Source organism: Trachemys scripta, chromosome 22 (assembly GCF_013100865.1).
Source record: "Trachemys scripta elegans isolate TJP31775 chromosome 22, CAS_Tse_1.0, whole genome shotgun sequence".
In the NCBI taxonomy this organism is placed as follows: Eukaryota; Metazoa; Chordata; order Testudines; family Emydidae; genus Trachemys; species Trachemys scripta.
The window spans coordinates 2,769,747-2,794,961 of NC_048319.1; the positions used below are offsets into that span (position 1 = coordinate 2,769,747).

A 25,215-nucleotide genomic window follows, 5' to 3' on the forward strand; every position below is an offset into this window, starting at 1 on the left:
ATCCGGGGAGGCCGGCGGGGGCGGCGCGGGGGCCGGGGCGGGCGCGGGCGGCGGGGCCGGGCCCGGCGGCGGGGGCGAGTCCTGGTACCTGGCGCTGCTGGGCCTGGCCGAGCACTTCCGCACGTCGAGCCCGCCCAAGGTGCGGCTGTGCGTGCACTGCCTGCAGGCCGTGCTGCCCCGCAAGCCGCCGGCCCGCATGGAGGCCCGCACCCACCTGCAGCTGGGCTCCGTGCTCTACCACCACACCCGCAACGGGGACCAGGCCCGCGGGCACCTCGAGAAGGCGGTGAGCGGCGGCGCCGGCCGGGGGGTAGCGGGCACCAGAGGAGGCAGGGAGTGGGTGGGGGGCTGGGGGAGGACACTCGGGGCAGGGGCTGCCCGCCACTGACCACAGCTCTCCCTGCACTGGTGACCAGCTGCTCTGCCCCTCTCTGCCCCAGCCAGCTCGTGACTTGGTGCCCTGCTGAGCCGGGGGGCAGGCTGGTGGGGAGATTGTTTGGGTGGGGAGAGTGAAAGGTTTCATGCGGTGGCGGGAGACCGTGCCGACTCCTTGCTTGAGGCCCATAAGCCGTGTTCTGTTTCCCAAAGAAATTGTGGCGTGAGAGAATGGGTGGCCATGGGACAGTTTCTTAAATTAACCCCTTAGTATTGTTGACTCTGCACTAACTACTGCAATCTGTTGTCTTCTCTTACAGTGGTTGATATCCCAACAAGTATCCTTTCCTGACCATCTGACAGTAGAACTTGAACAGCTGAAAACTCACTTTTAGAGTCTGGATTTAATGTGAAATAGTTCGGCAAACGTAACTGGCCAGAGTGAATCTGTTTCAGTATTTTGTAGGTAGTTCTCGCCAATTTCCAGACATGGGCTTCTTGCTTAAATTTGTAAGCTTTGACTTGGCATATTGAGCATTGATTGGTGGATTAATACTTATTGCAACAAAGTTTAATATTTACTTAACTCTGAGGCTGCTAGATTCCACAGTTTGAAGATGTTAAATTTGAAGCAGCAAGCCTTCTGTCTGAACTGTACTGTCAAGAGGTAAGCGTATTGAGGCTGCTCCTAAAAAATATGGTACTTTGCTGATCATAAATGCCCTATTGAGGGGATGGAGGGTTTTTGACAATTTACATATTTATTTATTTATTTATTTTATTAGAACCACATGTGCACACATTATTACAACATACTCCAGATTATGGGTGATCTCTGGTGCAGGGAAGCTTAATTTATGGTGAAGTAATATGGAAGTCCCAAGGTGTTTCAATGTATCATGTTATGCTGGTTGCAATTACTGTTACAATTAAGAAATTCTGATAAAATAAGTTTACTATCTTTACTTATTCCTTTAGTCATGGAGGAAAAGACAGGCTAACTTTCTTGGAGTTGCCCGAGATACTTTTGTTATGTGCCTTGAATATTTTGGATTAGATTTATTAAAAGGTTTTTAAAAGGGGTCTTCAGTTTTTGCAAGCAAGCCCATTTGTGATCTCTAGTATGCATTTTTGTGCGTGTACGAAGGGTTATGTGAGTGTACAGATGGATTTTACTAATATTGTTCAGCACATCTTTAGAGGACTGCAAATTTGATTACTCATGTCAATGTTTGTTTTCAGTTTTGTTTGTTTTCTTGCCTTAAGATTTTTAAATTGGGACCAAACCAGAATATCTTTCATTAAATCTCACTGCTTTTAGTGCTGAAGATTCCTTATATAGGTTGGTTTTACTGTTGAATTTAAGGTACATATTTTTATTTCAGAATTCAGTTGATGCAGCAAAGCCTTTGTTGCGTAAAGCCATCCAGATTTCACAGCAGACTCCGTACTGGCACTGTAGACTACTTTTTCAGCTTGCCGTAAGTATTATTCAGGTGCCTTATAAAGCTGCATAAAAGGACTGTGAAAATGGTAGGAAGAAAGTATAATGCACTTGTAAATTTCTAGATTTTTGCAAAGAGGAGAGAATACTTCTGTATTACTGCAGACGCAGCAAGGCTTGGGTGTCTGTCTCTTCATCCAGTGGCTGGGACTAGTGGATAGACTGAATTGTCGAGAGTGCTTCATGTTGTACTATTGTGCTAGACTTCAGATGGAGTCTAGTACAGGCCTCCTTGCCTGCATGGGTAGTGATGTGGCTAGCAGGAGAAGGAAGGGCGGGATCCTCAGGATTCTAGCAGGGACACAGAATCCTGAGAAAAGGTGGAAGAATCCCCTTCAAAATGTACATAAAACAAAAATCTCCCCATAAAGTCTGACTGGATAGAATAGCGAGTTTCCTACCTGAGGAAAGTGATAGAAGTGTGGGTTCCACTGTTTTCCACTTGCCCTAACATCCACAGCAGAACTGGGTTAGAAAGTGGAATTACTACAAAGGCTTCAGGTCAACATCAGAAATGTTAATGTCCCTGTTTCGTAAATGTTCTTAGGCATGGCTTCAGTTGAACGTTTAACACAGTACTGGTTTTTAGGCATCATCTGAGAACAATCTTGGAATTAGGAGGTGCACTTGACATTTTGTCCTTACTTTTGTTGTCCATGTGTTCAGAGGATACTTCTTAACCTATCTATAGGGTATCCCAGCCTGTTAAGATTAGAAGCACATCATATCATCCAAAGAGTTTACAGGCTAACCACGCAGTGAGAGAGGCAGGTCATGCTCTCTGCTGGACCTGCACAGTCAAGAGAGCACTGTTCAGCCATATCTCTTCCAAGATATGCCTTTTCTCAGCAGCCCTGTTAGGTATGCAGAATACAATGAAGGCTGTTTGATAAGAATTGAGGGAATTGATCTTTAGAGGCACTTTCTTTCAAAGGAAGCTTGCCAAACTATTCTCTTGAAGGATGTGTTAACATTCACCTTTACTCCTCTTCTTCCCCTGTTCTGTATAGGCTCAAGCAAATAGCAACAACTTATTTCCTTGAAAATGACTTGTTTGTGTAATTTGAGTTGAGATTTTGAGAGCCTTGCACTTCAGTTAATTAAGGGACAAATGTTTACCTATCAGTGAGTTGTATGTGTACTTATAGGAAGCTTAACCTCCAGTTATATTCTGTGCATCTGTGAAGGATTCTTCTTACAACCCCCAAATATGTTGTTGGTATTGTGGCATGTTTCGTTCTAGCTTCTTTCTGATCAAAAGGCCTGAATTCTTTATTCTGTTACACATTTCACTGAGATGAATTGGCTTTTTGGCTGGAGATTGGGAAAATTCCAATTTCAAAAACTAAGGCTGCATCACAAAAAACAAACAAAAAAACCCTACTTCACTCTTCTTCCCTGGCCTGGAGCATTGAATATCAGGTGGTGCTCACTGACTTTGTGATAGTGCCTTCCCTGCCAAAGGAACCACTGCTATTGACTTTGGTTTGGTTTAGATTAGGCTGTATGTAGAATAGACCACCTCTACTTTATGATAACTTGGATAAGTGTTAAAAAAAAATGTTTAGAAGGGGATTTTCTTTGAAATGTTGAAGACTTTTTCCAGAAGAGAAATAGGAAAGGTTTCCTGAAAAGGCCTTCTGTTATGTTTAGGTGACATGTAAAGAACTCCTATTAAGCAGTTGTATCAAACTTTAATTTCATAACAAAATATCCAATTATTGTAACAGGACTATGTTCCTAGAGCAAAAAAGGAAAAAACAAAACAAAAACCATAACTGGAAGTTTGAGTCATTAAAAACACTAGCTTGAAAACTAACCATTTTTTTTTTCTCTTCAGCAACTTCACACACTTGAAAAAGATTTGGTATCTGCATGTGACCTTCTAGGAGTTGGAGCAGAATATGCCCGGGTAGTAGGATCAGAATATACCAGGTATGTTTCCTTCATCTACCTCTCCTAATTTATTCTAATTTACATAGACACTGGTTGCAAATGAGCTTCTGTAAATCCATCATAATCAAACCAGTGCTTCTCATGTATTCTCGCTCTCAAATCTGAATCTCTTGCTCTCGCCTATCCAAGGCTGCTTTTAGCAGAAAATAAATACCAGCACTCTGGACCAAAGCTCTGGAGAGCCTTATTCTTGAACAGAATTTTGTTTGCCTTCCTCATCTACTCAAATCTTCCCAACATGTAGGCTTTAGCCTTTGGTTCCCCTGCAAATGGGGACCTTCCAAGGCCTAGATACAGACCTAAAGCCTCAGACTCTTTAATTCCCTGGCACTGTGATTTGGACTCCTTTTTCCAACTTTAAACTTGCCTTCCTCTTCTAGCTCTGGCAGGACCCTTATTGCTGCTTTGAGTGGAGGACAATGGGTGTTATCTGTGGTTTGGTTCATAAACAGCAAACATTTGATTAAACCCCTCTTTTCCCACCCCACATATTGTCTTATAATTTACCTTATGTTGTGTCTTTTACGTCAGAGGTACGCTAAAGTCTGTGCTGCCACCACTGGGGTGTTTGCACCCAGCCAGTGCACACAGCATGGTGCACAGTAATGGGGGAGGGCAAAATTTGACCAAGGACACCTGTGCTGTGATAAATAGGACCATGGGATGATGGCCTTGCAGAGCAGGCAGGACCTCTTTTAGGAAGTTCTCATTTCAAAGGTCCTCAGATGATAGATTGCATGGACTTCATTTACCATGAAAGGGTGAAAGTCTGAGTTGGTTCTATTAGGCCAGGGGTAGGCAACCTTTGGCACGTGAGCTGATTTTCAGTGGCACTCACACGGCCCAGGTCCTGGCCACCGGTCCGGAGGGCTCTGCATTTTAATTTAATTTTAAATGAAGCTTCTTAAACATTTTAAAAACCTTATTTACTTTACATACAACAATAGTTTAGTTATATATTATAGACTTATAGAAAGAGACCTTCTAAAAATGTTAAAATGTATTACTGGCATGTGAAACCTTAAATTAGAGTGAATAAATGAAGACTTGGCACACAACTTCTGAAAGGTTGCCGACCCCTGTACTAGACTTTTGATCCAGCATCCCAGGCAGTCTAAGCATTATAAGTGTGATGCCTATACCAATAGCTTGTTTCCTCCGGCCTTGTATAGTCTGTGCTGAAAAGATCTGCAGCAGTCTCTTACCCTGAGTTTTCTCTCATGAGTATATCTTGTTCAGTGTTGTACCTTCTTAGAGCTGTGACACGGTTTTGTTTTATTTCAGGGCACTGTTTCTGCTAAGTAAAGGGATGGTAAGTTGGATATATTTAAGAGTAACAAATAAGTTAATACTATTACTTCAGTTCATACACTTTATAGGGACAAAATAAGACTATTGGTCTTGAAATTATGTCTGGTTTGAATGTGTGTTGTGTGCCTTCCTTGTGCCAAACATATTCTGCTTCATTTCCGTAAGCAAGCATGATGTTTGAAATACACCTGAAATCTGCTCTTTGGCATTCAGGATTCTTATGTAGTTCAATGTCTTGCCTGCTCATAATACACAAATATAATACACATAACACACAAGTAATTTCATGAAGAAATCAAGCACCATTAGTTAGGCATATCTCAGATTAACGAAGTTGATTATAATCCATGAAGAAGCCCTTTTGTGATGCAAGATAAAAGGTCCAGTAACACATAATGACCAATTCTTTTTTAAAAAAGGGTGCCTTTAAAGTTAACATCTTAAGTCTACATTTAGGAACTTGAATAAATGAGGCTCGACATTCAAAAGGGAAGAGCACTCAACAGCTTCGACTCAGCTTCACTGAGCATTTAAGCTGTTTGCTCTGCACTGTTTATACATGAAATGCTTTTCTTATAGCTTCTTCTAATGGAACGGAAACTGCAGGAAGTGCACCCACTCCTTACTTTGTGCGGACAGATAGTTGAAAATTGGCAAGGAAATCCCATCCAGAAAGAATCATTGCGTGTATTCTTCTTGGTGCTGCAGGTGACTCATTACCTGGATGCTGGGCAGGTATGTGAATGATAATTCTGCAAAGTTGTATGTTTGTGAATCATGGAAAGATTCCTGTCCAAAAGGCTGTGGTGTGTTGTGAAATTACTGCATCAGCTTATGCCTTAAAGAAGACTAAACTCCTTAAGGCCAGGACTGTTAACTGGTTGGCATGTTTACTGAACTATATACGTATTCAGGTGTTGTCCCCGATGGCATGACCTGTGTCTGATATGAATCAACTTTCACAGGTGAAAAGTGTGAAACCATGTCTGAAGCAGCTGCAGCAGTGCATTCAGACCATATCGACTCTTCATGACGATGAAATTCTACCCAGCAACCCAGCAGATCTCTTTCACTGGCTGCCGAAGGAGCACATGTGTGTGCTGGTCTACCTGGTGAGAAGCTTTGTTTTACTTGAGCGGCCATTGTTAACTGATGAGGTGTGGGATAAATGTGCTCATTTCATGTCAGGATGAACCTTGTATCCGGAGTATGATCCAGTGTACAAGCACTTTAATTCTTTAAATGGGTGTGGAATTTGCCTTTATGTATGGACTGAATGCACAGCACAGAGCAAAGAGTTTTTACTTCTGCCCTCCCACATGTACATAGTTCTTCTCATCTAATGCTTGACCCTTGCTCTCCACAGTTCATCCTGTAAGTTCAAACTTACTGAGGTCAGAGTATGGTGACTTATGGTGACTTAAAACAACCAACAGATGGCAAACATGGTCTGAAAGAATTGGCTAGGAGAGCTTGCCATTCTGCACGCTGTTGTAGTGTGTTTTAAATAGTGTTTTTTAATGCAATAGCCTTTTGCTTCTCGAGACCAGAGTGGTCACAAGTAAGCATGAATCTGGTACTCTCAAATTTAGTTCCTAGCAGTCCAAGTCACCACATGGTAAGCTGCAGTTGGCAATCAAGGTCTTTTAAATAGCAGTGGATGCCCTATATTGTGGGGGGCTCAGCTTGGAAGAGCAGTTAATTTACATGGAAGTTTAATAATCTATGGAGTTTTGCTCTAGAAATTGACTTTGTAAAGATGGCATCATGATCATTGTGTTAATTTCCAGATCAATGATCCCTGCCAACTAAACCTGGGATCTGAAAGTCACGCTGTTTTTTCTAGCTTGTCCATAATCACTGGTAATAAAGGTTTTTCAGGCTGCGTGTTGCTTTGTTGTACTTCTACCATTAGCTTCAAATTCTGGTCTGTGACACCTACGCAACTTTTTATTCCCTTCAGTAACGGCACCATTTAAAGGAGTTGTACAAGAAGCCCTGAAAATGAAACTTAGTTAACAATGACATAGTTACATGAGCCAAGTAGAATCCAGTTCATTCTCCTAGAGCTATGTTGGTTCTTCATGACTGACCGTGGCAGAAGCTTATGTTTTTAACAAAGCAAGGAGATATGACTCCATGTGCCTGAAAATACTTAACTAGACTAGATTTCAGTTTGACGATTTAAATTGTTTTGACCTTGGTTCTGGAGTGTGGCTCTAGACTTTCAGACCCTCTTTCTTCTGTTCTGTGGCAGGTGACAGTGATGCATTCCATGCAAGCAGGGTACCTGGAGAAGGCACAAAAGTACACCGACAAAGCACTCATGCAGCTAGAAAAGCTAAAAAGTAAGTATGGGGGTTAAAACTTTTGATGAGCTGCAAGGCACCTTTATCTGGTGCTAACATAAAAATACCAAAAAATGCAATCTACTTGCAAGAACAGGCACCTCTAATGCTATTGATCTGTTCAGGGTTACTTCCATAAGCCTATGTGTGAGGATTTACTGCTCAGCTGTAAGAATTTTGCTCTGGTCTGAAAGTTGGTTTATTAAGATCTGAGTTCAGAACAGGAATTCTTTCCCGTACATGTTTACTGGTTAGTCTGTTGGGTTATGGGAGTACAAAAAGATTAATTTATCAGTTCTAGCAGTTTTTAAACTGATGTGTGGAATCTTGTCTATCCAATCACTGGACTATTCAAGATCTCACTTATTGGAAGCAAAGTCACGATCCCCAGGGATTCCGCTAAGTGAAGCTTGGATTGCCATTCTTCCCTGATCAAGAGACAAGTCTCGTTTTAAAAATAGGCTCACTTCTCCAGTGGCAACTGAAACAGTAGGTGGGAGCAAGCTGGCTTCTCCAATGCCACATAGTTCATATAGACTTCTGCTCAGAAGTCTTTGTGCTGAAGTTACGTTGAACCGTTGGCATGAGGGAAGCTAGCTTTGTAGTAGTTTTTTACCCCCAATCGGGGACATTGCAGATTATGTATTCCTCATGCCACCTTATCTTAAACCAAACTTTGCACCCTCGATAATCTGTATGTTATTCCCTGATAACCAGAAACTTCTATGCTCAAACTTTGTTCACTATTTTTATTTTAACATCATCGTAATAAAATTTTTAAATCTGGGGCCTAGGCTGTGGGGTTAGGATGTTATAGTGCTATATAACTTTATTTCCTGAACTACCCTTGCTTCCCTCTTAGTGTTGGACTGCAGTCCTATTTTGTCATCTTTCCAAGTTATTTTGTTGGAACATATTATCATGTGTCGGCTTGTCACGGGGCACAAAGCTACAGCACTGCAGGAGGTAAAACTGTCTTTCCATGCTTGTTTAATCTTTTGAATATTTATGAATCTTGGCAATAAATGTTAGTTTAAAAATATGGAAATTTAATTTCCAAATAACATGTTCAGACTCTCGCTGGAATCCCAGTAGTCTTAGTGTAACTACTAACATGCATAGCAGTGTCTGGGAATCCTTAAGACACTGACAAGGTTCTTAAGCCTTGAAATTAAACTTCCATCCATACCTCATTTGAGAGCACTTCAGAGATTTTACTCACAGGGTTTTAAAATAGTATAGCTTGCTAGTGGCCAGAGCTGAGTTCCAGATACTTTTCCCCTCATCCTCTTTTCTGTCACTCTTAACTTAAACCCATAACTAGAGTTGTCTTCAACTCTTCTTTCCCTTACTTCCACATAGTGTCCACCACGAGGCACTTCAAACTGTGCGTATATAAAATCCAACTTTCTTTCTATCCAGACAGCTAAAATTGTCATCCAGGCTCTCCTCTCCATCCTGATAGTTCATAAAAAATGCAGTTGAAGATTCATTTTCCTTGTTTGTTCCTCTGATCATGTGTCATCCCCCTTTTGAATTCTTCCACTGGTTCCCCATTCTCTATTTGATTCAAGCTCAGGCATATTGCATCGGCTTTCCCAGCCCTTCACAACTCTGCCCTTCCCTACTTATCTTTGTCTTGTTAAGTCACGACCTCCTTCTCCCCTCTGATGGTAATACTGGTCTCAGCTTCCCTTTTGTCCAGTCCTCCCCCAAACATCTGCATTGTCTTCCATTCCATCCCTTATTTATGAAACATGCTTTCTGAATTGGTCCACTGACCTTTCAAATTGTTTAACACTGCCTACCACAGCGCTTAGAAGAAATTAGCCAAGTAATAGTGCCTAAATAAAGGAGCATTTGGTGATAGTTCATGGTTTTTTTTGTTTTTTTTAAAACCCTTTGAATGTTTTGTCCCTCTCTTCCATCTTTTTTCTGTTGTATGTTGTCTTGGATTGTGAGCTCTTCAGGACAGGATCCATGACTTCATGTTGGTGGATAGTGCCCAGCACATGATAGAATCTACCATAAAGCAAATAATTCTGAAAACTAACTGGTGCACGCATCCCAGTATGGGGACGAGCGTATGCACACCGGTCTATGTAAGGCTTAGCTTGCAGCGTGTCTGGGCTCTGCTTGAAAGGGGCAAGGCACAGCTTAACGTCATTTTGAGCCAAGCACAGCAATAAGCTGAATGGCTCTTACAGGTCAGGCAGTTGGGAAGTGGGGGCAGGCTCAGCCTAGATGTAATAAAGAAATAATTGGTTTAACCTTTTAAAATATTTTTTTCTAACAGATCTCACAAGTCTGTCAACTCTGCCAGCAATCTCCCAGACTGTTTTCTAATCATGCTGCACAGCTGCATACTCTCCTAGTGAGTACACACGATTACTGTTGAATTTTGGCCTATACAGGGCACCATACCTAGAGTTCCACCTTCATTATTACAGATAACTGTTATAGTGATGCAAACCTCAGCCCGTTTTTTAGACTTGCACCAAGCAAGATCATTTAATCATTTTCTAGAAATCTTGTGAATTGCCTCAATCTGTCTTTGAAGCAAACACCAAGCATTTTGTAATAGCCGTAGAACTGTTAACTATTTAAACGCTTCTCCTTTAAAAATACAGCACATTTAAGTATGGGAGCTTTGCAAGTGAACATCCACAAGGTATATTGTATGCTTTAGGGAATGCATTTTGGTAGCAGAATAAGCATCAGATGATTCACTGTATGTAGAATTTGTATTTTTAATGTTATATGAAACAGATTGTAAGAAGAAATGAACTTTACCATAATATGATGAGAAGTTGGCAATACAGGAATTACTTGATCTTCTCAAGTGAACCAAACAAAACTGAGGCTTGGTGGTGTCTGGCATAACACATTAAATTGTTTTCCTGTTAATGCCTCATAACTTCAGGATTTAGTGGATCAGACTTGCGATCATCTCCTTTACTTGCAGAATTGCAATTTTGCTACAATTACTAGAATGCTTAGTCTAAAACGCACTTTCTTTTACAGGGGCTTTACTGCATTTCTGTTAATTGCATGGACAATGCAGAAGCACAGTTTACTACAGCATTGCGGGTAAGATTTAATGCTAAAACTACTTGCTGTAGCTCTATTAAATGTAGAAGTGGGCACAGAATAGACTTACCTTCAATTTCTCTAGGGTCTATCCTATAGTAACCTTTTATGAAGCAGCCATGTGTATTGCTTTACATCTCCTTGGGTAAGGCAAAGCTATCTTACCCAGTGAAACATCTGAATGGATCATTCCACTATTTCTGATGAGAGGGGGAGGATTAAGATTTGGGGGGTGCAGAGCCTGAGTACTTTAATATTCTCATTTGTGTTCGCAACAATCTCTCTTTACTAGAATGTGGCAATATCAGAGCACACTGTGCTCAAAGGGCTGGCTTAGCAGTTCCGTCTCATCAACACTGAGAGCACTTTAATACGAAGAGACAGAAGAGAAACAAAGACAAAGCAGCAAATTCTTAAGGAGCTTGGAATAATGAAACCAAACAAAAAAGCCTCCCCACAGGAATGTGGTGTTTAAATGCTGCCTGTCATGTATTTTGCTTTAGAGACTTTTACAGACTGCTGTTGGGTTTAACATTTATTAGCTTCTCAGAAATGAGTTCTGTGTACGAATGCACTTTTGAGTGTCTAGATGGCTTGGATCTTCTGGGCTGGGCTATTTCTTTGTCTTGTGAGGGCTGTAAACAGGCTGGTTAGTAACGAATACCACTCCAGCTATTTCTGGTTTTAGTCTGTGTTTTATATTCTTCTATTTTAGCTCACCACACATCAGGAATTGTGGGCATTTATTGTGACAAACCTAGCCAGTGTGTACATCAGAGAAGGCAACAGACATCAAGAGGTATGTGTCTGGCTGCTTCTGATCTGTGACTTTACAAGATGCATATTTGCAAGAGGAACAAATTTTAGGACAGCACTTTGATTATTCATTCTTGGTGTGCTTTGCCACAAGTGCTTTGTTGGGCAGCCACCCATCTGATCAAAGTAGTGTCATTTATTAATAATAATACTTACAGGGGCTTGAGGGTATGAGTTGGCCCAGTGCAGACCATTAAAGGAAACTAACATTTTGGATCCTACAGAGAGGTGTGATTTAGATGTCTGAGCACAGCAGTGGGAGTCAGGAACTTGAGTCCTAATCTCAGGCCTGTCACTGACTCCCTCTGTGATCTTGAGCCAGTCACTTAAGTTGTCCATTTCAGTTTCCCTCTGTATCTAAGGGCAATATCTACATTACATGGAGTTTAATGAGAATTAATTAAATGATGGTGAAGTGTTTGGAAATGGACATTTGCAGGTGTTAATTGTTACACAGAGGACTGATCAACCAACCCTCTTCCCAAAGAAGTTTACATCAACTGTCAAGTATTTATCATTTTGTACAGCAGCATTTGTGTATTCTCTCTAGCACTTACGATTGGGTTCTTTAGCTACTTTTCAGAAACAGTACTGTACTTTCAAATGTTATGCTAAGTCTTTTGTGGACAAATGGTACATTGTCAGTTTGAACAAGCAAAAGCCCAAAGCACGTTAAAAAGGGAAGTTGGAGAATGAAAATTAGTCAACTTAATTTTTGGTTAGTGTCAGGTTCTGGTTCTTGTTAGTTAGCAAGATGATTCAGCTTTTGGATTTCAAGCACTCCAGTCATATGTTTCCATTAAAAGTCTTTCCAGTTAAATTTGAAGTTTCATGCTAACACTTACAAAGTCTAAAAAAAAAATAGAAAATAGTTCTTTATAAACCCGATTTTTAGGGCCAATATTGAGCTGATGGTACCCTTCCAATGTTGGAATGTTCCATCCTGTGTTCTGGCCAGTAACAGCAAATGTTTCCTTTGTTTTTTGTATAACTTGCAGCATTCTGCTTTATGTACTGCTCCCATGAAACATTGGTATCCCATATTGTAAGCTAATGCTTGTTAGAAACCATTTTTTTCCATTTCTGTTTCTTGACTACAGCTTTACAGTTTATTGGAAAGGATAAATCCAGACCACAACTTCCCTGTAAGGTAAGGATTCTGGATATCTTCTAAATGCTATTTTTGCAAGGGTGTGTTTGCCTTGTAAAATTCTTAAAATAAAAAAAAGCATAGCACGAAAAGCAAATGAACAGCTTTGATGTCAAGGAAGGGGTCTTACCGTTTTTTCAATCATTGGCGCAAAGACTTGTGCTTTGAAAATGTTGGCAAATAAATTCCTAGAATGTATCGCCCTGTATCACGCACCTAATGATTGTAAAACTCCTGGATTTAAGTTTATCGCTTTCTCTCCAGCTCTCACTGTCTCCGAGCAGCTGCTTTCTACATCCGAGGACTGTTCTCCTTCTTCCAAGGCAGATACAATGAAGCAAAGTGAGTGCAAAGTCAGTGCCTTTTGGAAGGGGTGAGCGAAAGGGGCCTCTTCCAGGCCTACCAGAATCCTTCTCCCCTTGAATTTGTCCAGGCTGATTTTAATACTTGCTGTTTGTCTAAATAGGATTGACAAACAGTTTAGGGAAATTCCCCTTTAGATTTTCTTCTCTACATCTTTGAATTTCTACTAATGACAATATCTAGCACTCTTCATTGGTAGATCTCAAAAGTGCTTTACAAATGTCTGTATTGTAATCCCCATTTTACAGATAGGGAAACTGAGGCACACAGCGGGGACGTGACATGCCCCAGGTGTCGCAACCAGCCAGTGTCAGAGCTGGGAGTAGATCTTAGGTCTCCCGAGTCCCAGTATTTGCCTCTTGACTTCTTTTTGCGGATACAGACTAACACGGCTGCTACTCTGAAACTTGACTTCCACAGTTAGTCTTTCTGTTCTGGATTATGGTTATGACATGTTTGTTACATATTAGAAGGAAAAGAGAATGTTTTATAAAATGTTTTATTTTTGTTCTGTTTTGGTAGGCGATTTTTGCGAGAGACACTGAAAATGTCAAATGCAGAAGACTTGAACCGATTAACAGCATGTTCTCTTGTACTCCTGGGTCATATATTCTATGTGTTAGGGAATCACAGGGTAAGCTTTTACAGTCTTCAGTATTACTACTGAGACCCTTGTTTTACTTACTATTTGCCAAAAAAAAAAAAAAATCAGTGGGTTTTGTAAAATTAATCTGTTTTAAGAGTTCCATACATTGCAGTATCCTACCTAAAGTGGGCAGCGTATTGACTTTTCAATTTGTGATTTGCATGTTTAATGGTACGTTGACAAAGCAGTGACATTTGCAATCTATTTCAGAAGATTGTATTTTTGTAATGTTTAAAATCACTTGAAAAGAGGATCGAAGTAGAGGAGAAATGGTTTAAACTGGATTATTTTGGAAAGGATTCTGAATTCAGATCCTCACTTTTTTTTTTTTAATCCTCATGCTGTGACAAGCTGATGCGTGCCACAGCATGTTTTCCCTGATGTGCCCAGTAGATGTACTCCAATTCCGATTGTGTTGAAAGATCCTAGACCACTTTAGACTGTATTTTAGGGGTTACCGTCCTACCTCAGAAACACAGCCACCTCCTGGGTTGGAACATGGCAGCCATTCTGTGGTTATCAAAGTTTCAATTTCAGCAATAACTTAATATTTGTAATTATTGGTGATTCATATATTGAAACAAAATCCTTAATAGGTCACTTGCTTTAAAGTTACTAGTCTTAATTGGCCCCTTGTATAGTGTAGCCCTTCTCTACATCTGCCATCTCTCAGTACTCCTTTGCTTTTCTTATGCATTAGGGAGCAGTAAACTTTAATTCTGAACTTCCTATATGTACTCTGTCAATCTGTCATACACATAATGTATAGACTGTGTGTTCAGGTGTTTGTACTCTCTTCTAAATAAATCCTGATATCTGGTGCTTGGATTTAGTTTGCTGCAGCAGATCCAGTAACTGATGAAATAACAAAACTGGAGTTATATAGAAGAATTATAATCTCACATCAGATTGGTTCTAATAGCCCAGGAGTGACGCTGTCTGTCATGTTACTGCATAGGTGAAAATTGCCCTTAGTAGATCTTAACTAATACACAAGAACAGTGTTGGGTTAAGAGCTAGCTAGATATTCTATCTGGCGGTAGATATCTTTGGGTGTGTGGGAGGGGAGCTGGGGGACTGTGAACATTCCATTGTGACACTTATTATATAAATTTTACGGGACATTTTTATACCTTAAAGAAAAATATCTGTGGCTACAATGAGTGTTTGACCTTAATATGCATTCTTGACTAGGAAAGTAATAACATGGTGGTACCAGCCATGCAACTTGCTAGCAAGATCCCAGACATGTCTGTGCAACTATGGTCTTCAGCTCTGCTGCGAGGTAAGTTAGTCAAAGTGTTGCTCCTATATGTCTGTATACAAGACAAGTAGCAAGTTGAGTTCTCAGGATTGGGGAGAGGGAAAAGACAATGCTTTTCGGTTCTAATGCTTACCAAGAAGCTAGTGGCATAAACATCTTATGTACTCAGTTTTTTTAGGAGTGTGTGTGTGTCTCGAAGACAAGAAATGTTAATTTTATGACCAGATATGCTCATATTTAAAGTGTGTGGAAATCAGGTGCTTCTTCCAGTCACTTGAGTGTCAAAAATCCTGACTATCAGTCTTGCTGTGCAGCAACTCGCATATGCTAATGTCGCCTTTCATTTGCAGCTGTGCAGACTTGATGGCCTGATTTTGGGCAGAATGATCTTGGCCAAGATTTTCAAAAGGGACAGATTGATTTTGAATGTCCAACTTGCCACCTTAAAGGGGCTTGACTTTCAGAAAGTTCTGAGAACCATCCTCTGAATATCAGCGCCACATAGTGTCTTCAGGTGGGCACCCAAAATCACTAGTCACTTTTTAAACCTTGGCCTTTGGTGTATCATTGGAAGCCTGTAATTTTTAAGACATTTTTCTCCCACTTTTTCAGACTAATGCACTAGCTCCTAACTGTTCCCACTATCAGCCAACTTGTATGCTGATCTTGTTTGCCTAGTAATAACACCACCTGTTAGTCACTAAAGAGGTGCGATTCCCAGAGGAGAAGAAGATCAGGATACATTGGCTGACAGTGGGGACAGTTATGAGCCGGTGCAGCAGTCTGAAAAAGAGGGGGGAAATGGCTGAGTGGCTTTTCAGTGCCTGATAGCAGAAGTGGTAGTCTCAAATCCTAATGTCACCTTTTCTAGTTCAGCATTAGGGTTCAAGGTGAAAGAAAGGAAAGGAAATTAAACCTGGAGGGAGAGATGGTGGTCAAGTGGGAAAACAAAAAAAGGAAACCCCAAGAAAATACCAGATGGTTGCTACTGGCTGTTCCGGGAGCCTATTGAATCTTTAACCTTGACACCAGCCCCAGATTTTTTGGATGCCGAGGTCATCCCTGCCTGTTTTGCTACAACAGTAGAATCACTAATGTCTGCAGTTCACAGTGTCTCTTCATGAACACCTTGCAAAAGGGGTGGGAGAGAATCTTGTATTGCTCTCTAGCAATCCCATGTGGCTAGCACAAGAGCAGCGTTAAATTAATCCACAGAGAGGTTGATCTAGTTCTTGATTAGAAAGGCAGGTTAGCCTGCTGCGCGGGTGAATGAATAGGCAGGATTCTAGAGGATGTTTTCTCCTTGTATGTAGTTGATTCTCTCACAAAGTCTCCCTTTTTCAACATTATGCTCTGTGCTTCACCCTGTCCTGTGCCCTGGATACTGCAAGCATTGATTGTTTCACTTCATAGTTTCTGCTGCTGTCAGAGCGTTCACAAATAGGGCGGGGGGGACTGTTATACCACATCATACATAAATATCATTTAATTTGACTCCCGCAAGACCCAGGATGCTTTGTACAAATGTTGACTAGTTTCTTGGCAGACAGTGTTAATGCTACAGTTGACTTACCCTGCAGCTTCAATTTAATATAAATAGTCATGTTACTACGAAAACTGCTGCACATTAAGCGCTGCAGGCAAGAAAGGCCAGACTTACATTCTCCTGTTTTCCTGCTGCTTTGGATAAAAATGTCTTCTGGGCAATTGAAATATTTTTCTAATTTGTAGGTGAGTGTCGCTCTTGTGTGAGGTGCATTGATAGCCCTGGAGACCGACACCCTCGATTTATCCACAGTCCGGGTGCAATATAAGCTTCCCCCACACTGTCCCATCAATGTGCCTTATCCAGGCCTTGGAGAGACCTCGAGTGGAGAGGGAAACTCTGTCTCAATGGCTGTTACCTGCTGGGACTGCCTACAAGAGGTCCACTTGTTTCTTGATGTGGTTACTTGTCCACTAGTAACTAGCCTGTGACCCACTAATTTACTGCAAATAGATTGCTGAACAGTCAGCCATCTGATAGTACCATTTTTCAGACACTAGTCACCTGGATTAAGATTTTCCTCTTGTCTGCAGTTCTTGTATGTGATTACAGGTCTTTCATAAAGTTTCTTTCAAGGAAATGGCAGTCACCTTGAAATAGATTAAAGCTCTTCAGTAATGGGGGATGAGAGAGTCATACACATGGACAGTTTGTGGAATTGCTCATACTAAAAAAACAACCCTGCGTTAAGAGCAACAGAGGGTCCTGTGGCACCTTTGAGACTAACAGAAGTACTGGGAGCATAAGCTTTCGTGGGTAAGAACCTCACTTCTTCAGATGCAAGAAGAAGTGAGGTTCTTACCCACGAAAGCTTATGCTCCCAGTACTTCTGTTAGTCTCAAAGGTGCCCCAGGACCTTCTGTTGCTTTTTACAGATTCAGACTAACACGGCTACCCCTCTGATACTTGAAACCCTGCGTTAGTACACTAGAATGTGACAAAATATTTAGGAGTCAAATCAGTATGATGGCAAAATACACCACACCAGAGGCTCTTTATCTTGGCACTGTCATTCTGGTAAAAAAAAAATATATATATATATATATATAAATAAATTTTTAAACAAGATTCTTAAGGGAGAGTTTGATTTCTAATAAGTATCGTATTCACTGCAGGATAGCACTGCTTCAGGTTTCTGATAATCGAAGATATAAGAATTCGTCTTTTTGCTTAACTGAAGATTATTTGTGCATAATGATAGCTACCTATTTAGCCCTGGTTTCCCTTTTGGACCACAAAAAAATGCAACTTTACTTCATAAATTCCTCCTGTGTTCGCATCATAGAATTGCTGATGAAAAAGCACTTGCCTACTAGTCACTGAGGGTACCCTGGCAAAATGGAAGTATTATGGGCAGATTGGCACCCTTAAGAGCTGTCCCTTCCACTTTGCTCTGCATGGCGTTTTGAAATTTCACACAACTATTAACACTGCAGTGCTCCTGTCTACCTTTGACCTTTTTTTCTACACTACTTCCTCAGCTTGTCTAGCCTGGGCCTCCTCTTCATCACTTTTCACGATGTTACCTCTGTTTGGGGTGAGAGCCTTCTTCACTGCAGTTCCTCACGTTGGGAACAGCCATTCTGAATTTTTGGGCCTTGCTGATTCTCCATCTGTCTTCAAATTGTATTTGAAAACTTATATTTTTCTCTTGTGAACAAAGATTCAGTTAACTTCAGATGTATTTTAACTTTGGAAGTGGAATATGGTTTAGCTGAAACTACCTATTGAAACACTACATTGAGAACCTATTCTGTGTGTGCACCAACTTCCATCTTGCTTAAGAGTGTCATAGTGATAAGAATTTTCTGTATAAACGGAGATATTTAGTGTTGAAACTAAGTTCTTCAGTCACCTAATATTAGAGCAGCCTGCAAAATCAAATGGATTGTGTATGCTGTTTGGGGTTGAGGGGAAGACTGGCAAGCATCTTTGGCAGAAACTGATCTCGGGAAAGGCAGAATCCAAACTGGGTAATGCCTGGGATGTGAAGTGAAGGCAGCTATGACTGCTTTCCCCAAGCAGTGCCAAAAAGATGCTAATGACAAATGTGGAGAGAGACAAAGCTACTAGAAGGGGCACTAGGCACCGTGGCTCCTGTATGCAAAGTGCTACTGTCCTCCACCAGACAGCGCTTCATAATGTGAGAGCGAGAATTCTGTTGTGAGGCTCTTTTTGACGCAAGTCTGAGCTAAAAAGGGATGAACGATTTTAAATGAGCAAACATTACATACGGTAAGACTGAGATGTCAAGTTTCAGCCTGTAGTGAATTAAAACAGCGCAGTTTTAAAGCTCCACAAAATTTGAGTTTTGTAATAGAAAATTATAACTCAACTTCTATTAAAATCAGCACTACTGTCAGGTTAATATAATTCCTTGTAATTACCAAGACATGCAGTCGCTTGCTTTTTTCCCAATAGATGGCACTGTAACCTAGACACACTGTCAAAGGTTGACAACAAGCAGATATTTTCTGTTCAAGTAAAAATTACCTGTCCTTGTGGAGCTACTGGTGTATTGTCCATAGAGGTTGAAAATAAAAAGAGAATAAATGTTGAGCTGAGCACAAATAAAAGTTTTGAAACAGGGAAAGATAACAGACCGTTCAGCAAAAGTGAAACTTTCTCCTGCCCTCTCATTGTGCAGAATAGAACAGTGCAGTAGTGGGGAATATGAGATGTGGCTGGTGTAATAGCATCAAGTATTTTAGGCATATTTTTTATTTTATACAATATCTAAGATTAATCTGCCCTCAGATGCAAGTGTGCAGTTCCTACTGAAGACACTGGGCGGGAGCGCCTATGAGGGTAGAAGTTAGCACCAAATGTAACTTTTGGCTGTTTTGGTCCAGTTCTGTCTGATCTTGCCTTTCCATTAAGTAACTGAGGTAAAAGCACTTGGAGTACATCTTGTCATGGTAGTTATCACAGAGTGCTTTAGAATGAGTTGTAGACTAATAAGAAAAGTACATTTTTGTTATAAACGGCCATCAGTTTCAAACTCACCTTTCCGTCTGAATGATCTAACTGCTCTAGCTACAGGTATCACCCAACATTACCAGGATTGAAAGAGGGAGTGTTTTCTATCTTTTCAGTTTGTTTACTTTGTGCAATAGACAGTACTTAAGCTGGAAGCCTTAGGAATTAAGTGTCTCACTCCCACTGAATGGTAGTAGAATTTAAGAGCCTAATTCCTCTGGGTCCCTTTGAAAATTCCAGCCTTTTGCCTGGTCTACACTAAAAGTTAAGTCCACCCAGCTGCATCACTCAGGGGTATGAAAAATCCATACCCCGAGGGACATAGTTAAGCCGATCTAATCTCCAGTGTAGGCAGTGCTAGGTAAATGGAATAATTATTTTTTCAACCTAGCTACTGCCTCTCGGGGAGGTGTTTACGTATGCCGACAGGAGAACCCTTCCCGTTGGCGTAGGTAGTGTGAATACTGAAGTGCTAAGGCAGTGCTGCCGTAGTGGTGCCACTGCAGTATTTCTAATGTAGACTAACCCTGTGTCATTATTTTCATTGTTCTCCCTTGCTGAAAATAACTTCATAAACATCCCTAGTGTAGCAGAAACACCATTAAACTTCTCTGAGGAGTTGCCATAAAAGTATCAGAGCATACTATTTAAAGGGCAGACTTTTTGGGGGCGGGGGGAATGATCAATTTAAAAAACTTTGGATTCAGTGTTCCTTGAAAATGACTTTTTTTTTTTTTTTTTATAAAGTAGGGGACAGGAAGGAAGTTCCACATGGGGCTACACAAGTGATCTCCTCTTCCTCCAGCCAATACAAAGGGGCATTCTTAAGCAATTAAAAAATGCCATCTGCCCGAACTGTCAGCCATTTAATCTTTCTCTCAGTACAAAAATGTGACACACTCCACTTTTTTCTCTTTCAGATCTGAACAAAGCCTGTGGAAATGCAATGGATGCTCATGAGGCTGCACAGATGCATCAGAACTTTTCACAGCAGCTTCTTCAGGACCATATTGAAGCTTGTAGTCTTCCAGAACACAACCTAATTACGGTAGGTAGTCTTCCTCTTCCACCGTGCGGTGTGTGTAAAGCAACACACTGATCTCTTCTCTTGTCTGCCACCCCTTTCCCCAACACACAAGCATCTCAGTAAGTCACCAAACTTCAGGCTGCTTCCTAATATTTATAATGGACTGATAACAGGAAAGAGAAATGGAGATCAAATTAATGAGTTAACTTTGGTACAGGCTCTTAGGTTGGTGATGTCTTTATTTCTCAAGTGTGCTTTTCCCTGAGTGTCGCATGATTATTGCATGAGCAAAGTGGTTTTTGTAACCCATCATCTGGTTCATTTTACTTACAGTTCTTGCTTTCAAAAGCAAGAAACCACTTATGTTCTGGATATATTAGGTTATGGTAGTGCACCCAGATCTTCAATCTGAGAGTGATATTGTCTTGTACATTGCAAGAAATATCCACTACTGTTGACATTTTCTATGCCTAAATAGAAATGTCTTTGGTTTAATTTCACATTTTGTATCTATACAGACATTGCCATAAACTGAATTTTTTTTTCACCCCTTTGAATGTGCTGATCTTCTGAAGCCACTTAGATTCACTTCTAACAGAACTAAATACAGTGTCTTAATTTGGAATCCAGATAATTACCTTAACCTCTGACTCCCTAACTTTGATTGTATCAGTGTCAAAATGTTTTGACACTCAAATTGTTTTGAAGAGGTAAAGAAGTCAATCCATTTTATTTTTTAATTATTAATAATTTAAATGTCTTAACTTTCTGGGGACCAAATGAGAGGGAGAATGGAAAGAAATCATTTAATTGCTTAGTCTGCAGTAGGTCCCTTTAGAGATTTCCCAGGGGTGGGAATGCTTGAGATATAACCTCTTGTTTACAAAGATGCCCACAGCAATTGTGTGATTTCCAGGAGCATGTGTATAAAACCTGCAATCCCAGAGGACACAGATTTCAGTGACAGTGCTGTGCTAATGACTTCAGTTTGATGTCGACCTGCATTGCTGAGCTTTTCATAATCCATGTTCTGATTGCATAGGCTAGGTAGTATGGATTGGAAAAAATGTATATTACAAAAATGAATTTTCTGTCTCAGCAGACTTTGTAAAATGTAAAACACCCAAATGTATTAAGATGGGTGAGGAACAGGCCTTTATTGAATTTAATTTTGGTTGTAGCTTGAACATTTTAATTGACTTGTACAGACCAACTCAACTTGGGGCCCTGTCCATCAAATCTGTACTTGTGTGGGTGGTTTCAGGATTGGACCTTCACATTCTTATGGGAAGGAACAGGAAATGCATTCACTCAGTAGCCTGTCAATCCGAGGTCAAATGAAATAAGAGACCAATGTCTGAAATTAAATTGGACCAATGTCTGAAATTAAATTGGACCCAGGAATGACTGGCAGTTTGAATAGCAGCATTTTGTTTCTGTGGTGTTTCCTAGTAATGGACTCCTGGCTGACTAAAAAAAAAAAAAAAAATCAAACATTCTGGTTCTCAACTACTTTTGATACCCTGATTTTTATTATCTCAATGTGGTGAATATTATGTGGCCAACTCTTCATTTCTGACCTTGCTGTGATTTTTTCCCCCGCCCATGTAGTGAATATAGGGTTTTTCATATTGTATGTTATCTTTCAGTGGACAGATGGACCGCCTCCTGTACAGTTCCAGGCTCAGAATGGACCCACCACCAGCCTGGCCAGTCTCCTGTGAAAGAAACTACCAGGACAATGCTTAAAAAATGTAGCCAAAATGCGGGGGGAACAGAACATTTTCCCACAACCTTTTCTGCAAAGAAGAAAAAGCAAATTCCTCTTCTAGCAAGGGCCTCGTAGGAAATGGATTGATAATCACATCATGTACATTTCATAGACTTACAAAGCGAGAAGGGCATTTTAAGCTGCTTTTATGTAGCCTGTGTGAACATACAGCTAGTTTGTGTGTATACTCACAATCTGGTTTTAACTTGTTTTTCCTCTTGTCCAGAATTAAGGTTTAGACAAAGAGGAACACTTGTTCCTTAAGTTGGCTAGATGTCTGTTTTTAAAAAAGACAATACCAGAAAATGAAGAATGTATTCAGATTGGAGCAGTGATCATAATCTAAATATTTAAACCCTACCTGAAATGATGCATGTCTGCTTTTATTGTTTTCTGTGCTCTCCACTCCCTGGGAATAATTGGATAGAATCATGACTAGCCATAGGTTACAACAAGCTTCAGAAGTTGGTTCATGAAGTGGCATCTTTTCTTCTTCTGTATCAAGGCTTTGAGAGTGGCAAAAGTATTGGAATCCCATCATGAAGGTAAAAATTAGCTCATTTACTAGGTAGACTGTTGAAGAGAGAAGCAAAACAAAGTGTGTGGTTTAGGGTAGACAGTTCCCAAATCTGACATGAATATCTGCATAGAAGAGGCTTACAACAGAATAACACATGCACCTGGGAAATCTTGCGTTTCCAAATGATTTTCCATCTGCTGGGCAACTTTTCTGTTTTGTACCTCAAATTTTGGAACCCTGCTGCTGTGAAGTTACTGTGTTTCTCTGTGTGCTGTCCAGCTGCCTGCCAAAATAGGAAAGATGTCACAACTCCGTCATTTCCATTTTGCAGAGTCGAGTTTGGCAGTTGTGAATTCTGTGGAGCAGTGTCAACAGCTCAGAGCGGGGATTCCAGCCTGTCGAGTGCAGAGTGGTGGAAAGGTCATCAGACCGGGTTAAATGTGTTTCCTCTTTTTGAAACCTATTTAATTCTGCAAATTTATGAGAAAAATACTTAAGATTTCTAATCACAGGAGTACTGCTGGTATTCCAGTAATACCGGTAGGTTTTTTTAAAGAAATGCTAATCTTATGTTTGGGGCAACTTTCTCACCTTAAAATTGTTGAGTCTAGCAGGAGTGTATTTGAAACTTGTCTCTTGGAGTGGTGGTTCTCCTATTTAGCAATCTGGCATCTGCCTGATTGCACATTACTTGCCTTCTAGAAATCAAAGTCTACTACTTGATCATTGAGCGATATATGTATTTTTTTTTAAATGGGACAAAAATTTGTTTTGTCCATATAACGATGGGGTTATGTGATCCTTCTGCTTGCTGCACTGCAGCTGTTTAACCTCTGTTCTCAGAGCTGTGCTGATGCACAAGCCGTGGTAATTTTAGGCTTCGTTAGATGCACAGTAGGGGGAAGATGGTTGACTCCAAATCTGATAGAGGGAGATGCTTCAATTTCAGGCCTGCAGAGCAGTAATTGAAGCAGCATAAACTTAGTTTTTTTCCAGAACTCAGAAGATAACAGCATCTTTGTGAGCTGACAGGACTTTATAGGTACTTTTATGCAAACAAGCATCCCTTGTTTCTCATCATTATACAAATAGAAACAACATTTGTGATAGTGTCTCTTCTTTTAAATCAACACAATCTCCAGTGTATGTCGTCTGGTTTTTTTGTGGCCCAGACTGGAATGCCGTTCTTGTACCCAAGAAGAGTTGTGCCAGTTGATCATGAGGAATGCTACCTAGAGTATACTTTGCTGAGTTCCTTTGAATTATATCACTGACACTTAGCACAGTGCAGCATTCCCATGAAGGGTCCCAGATTGACAGCTCTGGGGACAGAAATCCTCTCTCCTCATAAGACAGTTTTGGCAGTAGCACTGCAAGCTTGCACCACAGTACCATTGTGGCCTCAGTTCTCAACAGGTGGATTCTGTCGCTGGCCTCTGATGGGACTGCCAGTAAAGGTGCCAGATTGTGCTATGGATATCTGCCACTAGGAAGGGCACTGGCGCAGTAGACTTTTCACGCTGCCAATCAAGCAGCTGTCACTGCAGTCAGAATGGTGCCATATTCCATGTGCCATCCAGACCCCTGTCTTAGGACATCCCTTCTTTACTCTGGAGCATGAAGCAATTAGTCTTTCTCATACATCTATGGCCGGATTTCCAAAAGTGCTGAACAGACACCACCTCCCATTGAAACACTTATGGAAAGTGGCCATATTGTCAGTGGTGGTCAGCACCCCACCCCACCCTCAACTTCTGGTTGCTGACTTGTCTTAAAAATATGCCTCCAGTTCTGGGTGCTGGTCAGTTGAAAATCCTATGAAAGAATCTCGGTTTAGAAGTGTTTATACTTTGCATTTGGATGTGTGTTAAAGAATGGAGCCTTTACAAAATGGGGTGGGAGTGTGTGTGTGTCTGTCTTGGTTTCTCACTGATAGGGAACATTCTTGTTCTGTAATGTAATATTCAAATTAATACAAATATTTTTAAATAATTCCCTTCAAAGATCGGCCTATTCACAAGCACTGTTCCTTTGCCTGCCTTCTTGTCATCCACCCTAAGCTCTTTATTCACCTATCATGTTCCCATTCAACTGAAAGAAATCCATTATAAATGTTAGTCAAATGCCTCTTCTGTGAAGCAGTGTGGAGGGGAGGAAACAAAACCATTAGGGATGGTTCACACGAAGGGTCTCCAGACAAGCCAGGCATGTTTACTTGAGTCTACACAGGTACGTTGCCTCCTGTGGCATTACTGCCTTCAAGCTTTCAGGGGAAGCTATTGTGCCCCAAAGTCTTGAAAGTGGTTTTCAAGGCTATGGGTGATGAAGAGGCCGTGTATTATCCTCTGTGCAGCTCTTCAGTTTGCAGAGGTGATTTTCTAGCTTCTTGTTGGCAATACCATGGCACATATGGATTGATTTGTTCTATCGGTAGAAATTATAGAAAGCTTGTTGTAAAGCGATAGGTGGAATTCCCATTATTATTTTCTATTACCTGACTAGCCAACACTTGCTTCTACATAAGAGGATGGTGCTGCATTTCCAATCTT

At 40.8% G+C, this 25,215-nt stretch overlaps 1 protein-coding gene across 1 annotated transcript; it reads left to right on the forward strand.

The window, feature by feature from the left end:
- Positions 1–86: 86 nt before the first annotated feature.
- On the forward strand, positions 87–25,131 carry MAU2 (MAU2 sister chromatid cohesion factor; the record flags this gene model as incomplete). Its single annotated transcript, XM_034755087.1, is given in 19 exon segments — positions 87–286; positions 696–713; positions 977–1,042; positions 1,761–1,856; positions 3,720–3,814; positions 5,120–5,147; positions 5,726–5,881; positions 6,112–6,258; positions 7,404–7,494; positions 8,357–8,460; positions 9,791–9,868; positions 10,519–10,584; positions 11,300–11,383; positions 12,501–12,550; positions 12,815–12,892; positions 13,436–13,547; positions 14,754–14,844; positions 20,269–20,396; positions 22,025–25,131. Coding segments are annotated over 19 exon segments (1,653 nt in total). The 3' UTR covers positions 22,100–25,131.
- Positions 25,132–25,215: the final 84 nt, after the last annotated feature.